The sequence below is a fragment of the Trichogramma pretiosum genome, unplaced genomic scaffold (genome assembly GCF_000599845.2).
Source record: "Trichogramma pretiosum strain Unisexual culture from Peru unplaced genomic scaffold, Tpre_2.0 scaffold22, whole genome shotgun sequence".
NCBI lineage: Eukaryota > Metazoa > Arthropoda > Insecta > Hymenoptera > Trichogrammatidae > Trichogramma > Trichogramma pretiosum.
Genome location: NW_019640932.1, coordinates 1,144,018 through 1,153,821, shown reverse-complemented (window position 1 = coordinate 1,153,821; position 9,804 = coordinate 1,144,018). Strand labels below are relative to the sequence as shown.

The 9,804-nt window shown below is 46.3% G+C and overlaps 1 protein-coding gene across 1 annotated transcript; it reads right to left on the bottom strand.

Annotated features, from left to right (window-relative positions):
• Positions 1-400: 400 nt before the first annotated feature.
• Positions 401-9,314, bottom strand: LOC106648744. The gene is made up of 8 exons (XM_023457794.1): positions 9,148-9,314; positions 8,292-8,594; positions 7,399-7,520; positions 7,129-7,254; positions 6,255-6,619; positions 3,781-4,098; positions 1,113-1,336; positions 401-703 (listed from the first exon to the last, which is right to left on the bottom strand). The coding sequence occupies exons 1-8, from the start codon at positions 9,312-9,314 to the stop codon at positions 460-462; spliced, it is 1,869 nt and encodes a 622-aa protein (XP_023313562.1). The 3' UTR covers positions 401-459.
• Between the last annotated feature and the right edge of the window lie 490 nt (positions 9,315-9,804).

Here is a 9,804-nt window from a genome sequence, read left to right as displayed (position 1 = left end):
ATATACATTTTAACATTTTTTTTTTGTTATGAAAGTTAATAATATAAATGTATTTTAATTGAATATTACTGTTAAAGTTATTATGCACAATCGTCGTACAGATTACAATGGTACTGTTATAATATACTCATCTATTTTTAAAATATACATAAATTATTTTGTTAGCTGGTCAACACATTAATTGAGTCAAAAAACTTTTAGATTTTTTAAATGGATGTCTTCATTTGCTCGTGTAACAGTTAGTTAATTCAAATATATAAATAAATATAATACATTAAAAGCTCACAAAATTCGTCCGTGGTAAGTAATACAACAAAACAAATTATTACTTTTTTATTTACAACTGAAACTTATTACGATTATAATTAAATGCAACAAATAAACTATAAAGGTTTGATGTTCTTTTTTTCTTTAAAAAATGTCATGCAGCAAAGCATTCGGTATGCGATTATTGCCCGATCAAGTGAGAACCACGGCTCGATGCAGACAGGGTCCTTGACAGTTGCCTTGGCGCAGGCCGGGCCAGAGCACGGCTTTGATCCTCGCGCCGTGCGGGTCGGAGGACGATCTGTGCCTCGCGTGCCACTCCTTGCGGAAGTCGGAGCTCTGAGCGACGTCGAGGACGAGCGGCGTCGTTCGGGCGAGGCAAGCCCAGGCCAGCCGCGAGCAAGCCAAGGCGTACTTGCGTATCTCGGCGTTGTTTCTGCAAAAGCAAATCGGCGCCCATCCACATCCTAATTACACATTCTGTTATCGTGCATAATATATATAATATACGCGCACACGTTTATAACGTCTAAAACGCCAGGCGCATACAATGAGCATACACTATTTCGCGCTGCCTTATGCTGCGCTGCTTTTGGCGAATTATTAACGCATCGAGGCTATTTTAATTAAATTATTGCACTATCGCATTTAAGCGTCGAGGAATATTATTATTGTATATACCCGGCCCCGTCGTGTATACGTTGTACCGCCGCAAGCTCGAATTTCTCACGGCACGTCGAGCAGAATAAATAATAATTAATCAAGGTTGCAGCGACGGCTTTGAGCTAGCGCGAAATACAATGCGTTATGCGCATTCCATCGAGATTCCAAGTCGAGCTACCTACCTGAGACAGGGAAAATCGTAGAGCGTACGCTCGAGCTGGGCAGTGACTTGATGGGCCACCTCGCGGGCGCCGGATTGGGCACCCACCGTGGCCAGCTGTCGGCGGATGCAGTCCTCGAGCTCGTACGGGGCCGATGCCTGGATGGCCGTGTTCTCGCCGTTCAGCGCTCGCAGTGCCTCGATTCTGCGCGACGACTGGACGATGCCTGCAAGCCGCCACGACAACTACGGCATAAGAGTTGTTTAATGCTTATTTATTTCAAGTTGATCGTTCGCCTAAAATATTGTCAAATCATCCAAGTATATTATTTTCTAATCGACTGATGAAAAGCTTCGTCGATCGATTTTATCGGTGATTAATGCGACAAAATATATGTATACGATGAAACGAGCTTGCGAAGATGGCTTGGACTGTGCATTACCAGCGCTTATGCGCCAAGTTTCTTTGTGCTTTTGAATGATTAATGATCGATAATGTACAAACTATAACTGCCTTACTATGTGTGTATACCGAGATGACGGAAAAATTAAATAACAAGGCACGTTGCAACGATTATCCTTGCAATATATCGCTCATCTTCGACGAACACAAGAACGAGCAATTGTGCTCGATTGCAGTTCGCTTATACCTATGGAATCGTATATACAATGACCATCCTCGTCAACTGATTGCGAGGCACTCGTTGTCTTTTTTCTTTCGGAGTTTGATCGTATCGCCAAACGAGTATAACTGCCATTTGACTCGCAAAGCTCTATTTTTTTTTGTAAATGACTTTCCAAAAAATTCAGTACAACGAGAGCTTGCAGCATCAATTTTCAATAAATTACATTTGAAACGACTTTTTCAGATCTCTCTTTTTTTGTTGAATTCGTCATATATATATTTGAGGGATTATTTAATTTTTTTTCTTGATATTACTTGCAAACGGTTTTAAATCCTTTCAATTTAAATAAATCCTATTATTATCGATTTTTATTTTCCAAAGATAGTTTGATCATAAATTTACATGCATTTCCAACGATATACTTTTTCAATACAGATTATTTTCTTTTGTACCCTTTTTTTAAAAAAAAAAAAGCAATACTCGGTACGGTATAAAACGCAAGAGCTCGTTGAATAATGAATGAGGAGACCCGGTACACAGTGAAAAAGATAGAGAGACAGAAAGATTCATCGTGGAGGCTGCTACGGCTGTGTGCGTGTGAGCGCGCGGATAAATTTGAGAAAATATATACACAAAATGATCCGTGCCCACACGTCGTATACGTATGAACTCGCGTGGATGCAATGCAAATCTGTCGCTTTTCGCGTGTGCTTATTTTTTTTACTTTCTCTCGCCCTGAGTTCCGAAGCAGCAGCGGCTTCCCCCGCGCAAATCTCGCGCGTGTCCGCAACGCAATTCGAGATAACGACAGGTGTACTCGGTCGTCATGCCTTCGTTTAATAAGTCAGACTTACCGTATATATACGCGTACGTTAAGCTCGGCTTTGAAAAAAGAAGCAAAAAGACTTGCGCGCGATCGTACCCCTCTTTTTTCACTCTCTCTCTCTCTCTCTCTCTCTCTCTCTCTCTCTCTCTCTCTCTCTCTCTCGTTCTCCTCGAATCAAACGACACATTTGCATTTAAATAAACGTAAAGTCATTTCTTGAAACGTCAAAACGTGCTGGCAATCAACTTGCAGCTCTCCCTCTCTTGCTCCATACGTCGAGCAATGGAATCGATTTTTCGCGCTTGCACGTGTGTAGCCTTGCACAGCTTTCGGATGACTAGAGAGGGCAAAAAAAAGAAGAGGGAGAGAGAGAAAGAGAAATTCGGAGATTACCTGTTCCAGGTATTACAGGGATTAGGGTGCGTCAAGGATTAAAACGCTCTCTTTCACGAACTTCGTCTCGCATATATTGGAATGTGCAAGTGCACAGACGAAGTATTGTATTCAACATGACTGGATTTTGTTCGCAACCTATGTCCAAACGTGACTTTATTTCAACCCGACGATATTTGTACATATCTATGCTTCGATGTAGATCGGGCCGATTGATTTTTTTTCTGTTCTCAGCAGTAGTTTTGAAAATCATAATTCCATGTACGAGGACGCGTTCACGATGACTGGTGCCAATTTAATCGATGCGAGAAAGTCTTAATTTACTTAAAAGGGAGAGATCGAGTCTAACGCGGCGTTTACAAGTCATCTCATGATTATCAGTGGAATCCATTTGACGCTCGAGTCGAGTGATTTTTTTCGCTCTCGACTACTTCGCGCGCATATACTATGTGCTTCTCGAGAGGTGTAAATAGTTGGCATAAAATAAAACGAGCTGCTCGCTGCTATGGAATCGATTTTCATGAGCAGCGCAGTAGCAGTAGCTGTCGAGTTGCATTTTTCGAATACCTCGGGCTTTCTAATCTATATAGCGCTAGAGCAAAAAGTTTCTATCGGGTTTTGCAGCAAGCGCCCGATTCTTCCTTGGCCTATGATGGATATAACTCGTTTCGTTTCGTTTCCGTTTTTTTTCGTGCTTGCGCGAGAAAATCACGTGTCTCTCAAGATATCGCCGATATGCGATAATCATCGGTACTAGTAGCAGTGTAATAGTGCACCGGGACTAATTAAATACATCGGACACTCGGTGCGAAGAAAGTCGGGTATCTTGGGACATTTGGACTCACCACGACGATGGAGTACAAAATTTTGACCTTGAGCTCGGAGGCTTCCTTCAAGGGCTCCAGGTGGTCCAGGGCCTCGAGGGTGTGCTGGCTGGCCTGCGAATAGAGAGCGGCGTACCTCTCGCGTAGGCGCTCGATCGCCTGGTCGGCCGGACAGTGCAGGCCCTGGATCGTCTCGCTGGCCACGGCCTGGAGCGATCGTCGCTGCTCGTCCGGGGTCGGGCTGCAGCTCTCGTCCGTGTGGTAGCCGGCGCTGCTTGACTCCTCCTCCTCCTCCTCCTCGCAGTCCTCGTCGTACTCGGCGACGCTGTAGTCGACTCCCTGCGAATCGATCGGATAATTGAAAAGGAAAATCTCGCGTACGTACACGTTATTAAGCGACGAAATTCCCGAAGAGTTCTATTAGTGAATTCAATGGATTTGTGCAATGTCATCGGTTCTTGCGCGCGATCTGCCATGTGCGGTATACACTTTGCAGAAGTTTAGCTCTACTCGCTCTCTTTGCCTCGCAGTAATCCACGAACGCGTTCGATTTAACTACACGAGCTCGTACTTATGTGCGTACAAACTAAACGCTCCGAGTTATACCTCGAGCAGTGCGCGTATGCCTCGCCCCCTCGACCTTCGTCCCCCTTCCCGTCAACCCCTGACAAATATTAATGTTTCTTATAATGCTCGTTACAGATGTATAATTGGAAAGTTGTGCGCAAAATGTTTGAGTTCTCGAGGCAGCTGAGGCACGTACGCTCCCGAGCAGCAGCGAGCTTTCGCGGGCGTTAGCAGCCAAATTACAACTCGGTAATTTTTTATTTATTCTCTTTTTTTCGACCTATCTAAACTCAGCGAAATTTGAATAGTATCCATTTTTTATGCTAGGCTTGGAGTTACCGAGAGAAAAAAAATACGTATATCAAACGATAAGAAAATCTCCCCTTTGAAATTTACCGTTGGAATAAAGCTCGCTCGGCAGTTTTTTCTCCCAGAACTCGCTCTTTCCCCCCGCCCGCGAGTTTCAAAATCAGCTCAATTTGCTGCTACAGAGAAGAGAAAAGTTATCCAAAGAAAAGATGCTCTTTTAAGCCAAAGATGGAGTCGTGCTTTGCTCGCAAGCTCCAATTTTTGCTACGAATATAGGAATTGGCCGAGCAGAGAAGAAAAGAATATATATTTATCTTGGCTGCTGCTGCTGCAGGTGGTGAGGCTGTATAACTCTGCTAATACCGTATAATTATAACACACACTCCGTGGCTCTGCGGGAATAAGGCGCTATAAATTAATGTACTCCATAACAGCTCGAACGACTTGTAAAAAAAAGAACATGGGCCCGTGTTCTTGAGTCAATTAATTTCTGCATAAATATCGTTTATAAACATACAAATGGTTTGGGCTCGTTAACTTGGTACGAGCTGAATTGCTCTGCGTACACATCAATTCTGCACTGTATAGCGTCAAAGAGGGAAGTGAAATACAAATAGCTACTCGAGTTATACGCTTTTCCTCATTCTCAAATTAATTAACGCGAGAAATCACGCGGATATTAATATGAGGATCGAAAAAAAATCCGTCTCATGAGGCTTTTACATGTATAAGAGACATTGGAATGAATCAAAGACAGGCACTTTCGCATCTCGGTGAAATCTCTCGCTCGCAACTCACTAGCACGTAGACACATGCTCTTACAATCAGAACGTCGTAAAGTTGCAGAGTCTCGACAAAAGGAATCGAACGATCTAGTCTATATTTTAAGAAATACATAAGTCGCTATACATAAAGTGGAGCTCTCTTCGGGGAGCAATAACGCGTAACCGTGCGGTGCAATACACTATACAGCTGCACAAGTTCATACTCGAGTTCTGTGTATTATATATATAAAAAAAAAGTTTCCCAAGGTGTAAAAGTTTTCTTGTGGACATCTCTAGACGTATAGATGTTATAACTTTTCGAATAAACATAATATCCTAAACTGCTCCTGATCTGTCTCCCAGAAGCGCCAACGGAAAAGCTTGGCGCGACGAGAAAAAAAAAGAAGATGAAGAAGCAGAGCTCGCTTAGGAACGGATTTTATTCGTATCCTTAAACGTTTTAATCGAATCGCTCACTCGCGCGCTTAGGAAAGTCGAGCGGGAGATTTCGCTGCGTATAAAAGCGATCGCGGAGCTGAAAGCGGTCTACTACCAGCATAGAGAATAGTTATTTCACGATAAAACGTTCGTATTATAGCTCCGTCGAAACGGAAGCAAACTCATTGTACAATCATTGAATTTCATCGTTGAATTTCTGTTAACGACAGGTACGCGCGCGTGTTTCAACGCGGAGCAATTATTACTCTATACCCACCTTCGCGTTTAAACTTTACTCGAAGATGCAGCGTAATATCAATTCGATCCTATATTATACGCTATTCACACGCAGTAATAAAGGCGTCACGCAGTATAACACTTGAAAATTATTCGACGACGAAATATAATACTACTCACCGCTGCCGAGCCATCGGCGTTCATGAGTTGGAGCGCGAGGGCGCAGCCCTTGGAGAACTGGAGCAGCCTCGCGGCCAACGAAGTCTGTTGTTGCTGCTGCTGCTTGGAGCCGACCTCGCCGATCAGTCCGCCGCATAGCAAGCCCTGGGACTCCATCTTCCTGAGGCTGCTCCACTGTCGGAGCGCCTCCTTGTCCTGTTCGACGCGGCGCTTGAGCTCGGCCAGGAGCGCGTCGAGCTGGCCCGTGACGCGCGGACGCTCGAGCGCATTGAGCAGGCCCTGATTGTCGATCAGGCGCTGCTGCACCTCGCTGTACTTCAGCGACAGCTGCCGCTGGTGCGAGGCCGCTTGGACGCCTTGGTCACCTGTTAAAGCACGCGCGCGCGCAGAGGGGTCGGCCAACGTTAATAATGAATCGGACCATACTACGTATTCGGTATCGAACTATCCTCCTATTCGCGTACACTTATCGCCATCGAATATGGTATTAAAGTGGCATTTCAGCTGGCTGCGAAAACGAGAGCTCGTTTCATCACTTATTTACACGAGAGAGTTATGCTGCTGCGCACTTAAGCCAGGTTTCATCGACGAGCCGGTCTACTCTGCAATGCATGAGCATAAAAACTTCTCTCTCACACTTGAAATGACCTTAAATCAACGCGATTCATACATAATGCAGCAGCTTTTCCAACGCGTCGCTACGAGTTCTTAAAAAATCTTCATTCTTTACATTCAATTACGATTAATCGTATAATGAATTCGAAATTTGAATTGTTCACGAAAGCCACGAAAGCTTGCGACTAGAATTTCACCTAGATATACAAGCTATATATATATATGCAGCCGATACACAGGAGTTTAATAACGACTGTACCTTTGTGAAGTCCCGCGTGTTTGCCAAGGCTCTCTATTTTGTGCAGAGCAAGCTTGTAAGCGTCGGCTCGCTGCTCGAGCTCCTCCTTTAGGGCGACCAGCAGAGGCACGAGATTCGTCGTCGTCGTCGTCGTCGTCGTCGTTTTCGTTGTCGCAGTCGTCGGTCCGGCCGTCGTGGCCTGATGATGCTGCTGCAGCGGCGTCGTACCGCCAGCCGCTGTTGTTGACGCCGTCGCGCCGTTATTGGCGCCATTAGCATGACCAGCAGCGGAATGAGTGACGTTGGAAGTCGTCGACTTGACCGGGACGAGGCCGTGCTTGCCGAGACCCTCGACGGCTCGCTCCAAGGCTCGTCTGCGCGACATCAAAGCCATACGAGCGCTCGGCGCCGCTCTGTATATTCCCCAAAACACGAGCAGAGCGTTATAGCATTGTTGCGTGGATTATTTTTTTTTTTTTATATATGCGGTTGTCGCTATACGTAACATAATTAAAGATCCGCTAGTGGAGCTTGCGATATAATGCGCTATGGGTGGGAATTAGAAAATTATTTTCTGAAAACTATTTACAGGAGATCGCGTGTGCCAGGAAATTCGGTGGTTCGAGAATTCCTGAAATAATCTCGCGGAGCGTACATTTCTGCCGCTATACGGCTAGATCGTCCAGTGAAACATTTCACGTCAAGCTAGGAAAGCTCTCGAGTCAAACTTTGTTTATGCACCTATTTTCGAGTGAAAAATCCAACAGACGCGGCCACGTTATGGATGTTGCTTCAAATTTTTTTCTCTCTCTCGCCAAAGTCAAATAATTTCACTCGAAGCCAGTAAAATGTTAAAGCACACATATGCGTAAATGCAGGTTTGCAAATACATTATATATGCGTGTGTGAGTAGGGGATGCGTCAGGTAAAATCTATAACAATGCCGATGACAGGATCCGACTGGCGCGTATATAGGCGTGTTTGCTCGCGTACGAGATGATACGTGTCGAGTGGGCTCGACACAATTTCCCATGCGCGTCAAGGAGGAGTCAAAGGCAGAGAAGCCGCATCAGCGCAAGACGCGGGTAGATACGATCTCGTCGTACGCATCCGTGAGAGCTCCTCGCCGCATATATTGGCTGATCGGAGCGCGGTGAGACGAATTAGCGAAGGAATATACTGACCTGTTGAGGGCGGTCAAGAGCCTAGCCCAGGCGCGCAGATGAAAGGGATCCTGGTTGGTGGCGGCGAGCAGTCCGACGATCTTCCAGAGCAGCTGCTCGAGCCTCAGCACTTTGGCGTCGCGAATGCCGAGCTCGAGCATGCGGGCGTAGAGCGCCTCCAGCAGCACGAGGCTGTGGGGCAGCGTCTCGATCAGCAGGTCGATCGGTATGTCCGGCAGCACCGAGCGCAGCGTGTACTGGGGCAGCCGCAGCAGCAGCCCGGCTGCCTCCCTGTACTGGCGACCCTCGTACAGACGCAGCAATCTGCAATTATCAGACAATTTGTGTCTACGCTGCAGCTTCGAATTCCTCTTATACGTGTTATATATATAACGCGGTACGCGAGCTCGACGGCTTGTATCAAGTAGGCCGATGCACTAATCGTCTTGGCTTTCTCGTTATTTTCGTACTCGCTTGTCCGCAACGTGTTTGCGTATCCTGCGAGCGAGCGATAATGACGCAGAAAAAAGAAGAGCAAAAGAATCGATCTTTTTTTCGCGCCGTCGTTTGCACCTCGCACGGATGTATAAGTTGTATGCAGATTACGTTTCAAAAATGACTGATCACTGTTTCGCGTGCTTCGCTCGCATGAAATATATACGAACTTGCATTGTACAGTACATAGCTTGGCTTACATCACACGAGCGACTCGCGCTAACTGCGCAGAACCGATAACGATTCCTCGTTTCGATTTATCATTTCATCGTATACACTAAATTGCAGCGCCCGAGCCGTGTCGCCGTGAACGATGGAATACAAACAAGACTGCGACTAGGCGTCGGCCCTCGGTGAAAATCGAAAGTGCACGATCTCTTACCTCCTGAGAGCCATGCGCGGATTGGCGCACTCCTCCTCGGACGGGCCGACGAGGCCCAGGTGCATCTGCGAGCTCGGCACCCAGACGAGCCTCTGTATGCCGTTGCGGGGCCGCTCGGGCCTGATGCGCTCGCACGAATTGAGACTGACCAACGGAGCCGGCGACATCATGGCCGCGGCGGTCGCGGCTCCCGCTTGCCGCCTCATCATATTTATCAGAGAGTCACTGGTGACTCGTGGTCCCGCTGCAGCTCGCAATTTGATTATTACATGCCACAGCAGCAGCTGCGCGCCGGCAGCCTAGGAACCCTGCAAAATCAAGGTAAATTATAACGTGCAGCTTTAATTAGCCACGAGTCGCAAATTGTGTCCACTGCGGATCTGGAATAAGAGCGTGTGTGCTTTTAGTGCAGCTGACCCAAAGAAACGCTGTACCATATGTATGTACGCACAAACGCACGCGTACGTGCATAATAGATACATTTACAAGCTAATGAAGCGCGCGAGAGAGAGAGAGAGAGAGATGCCAAAGAGGCAAGTAACGATGTAGACATAACTGTACAGCCGCAGCAGTGGCAGCAGCAGTAGCAGCGCGTAGAGAGATAGAGTCAAGCAAGTTTTTGCATCTCATAAAATGCAGAATAACGCACTTGTGCCA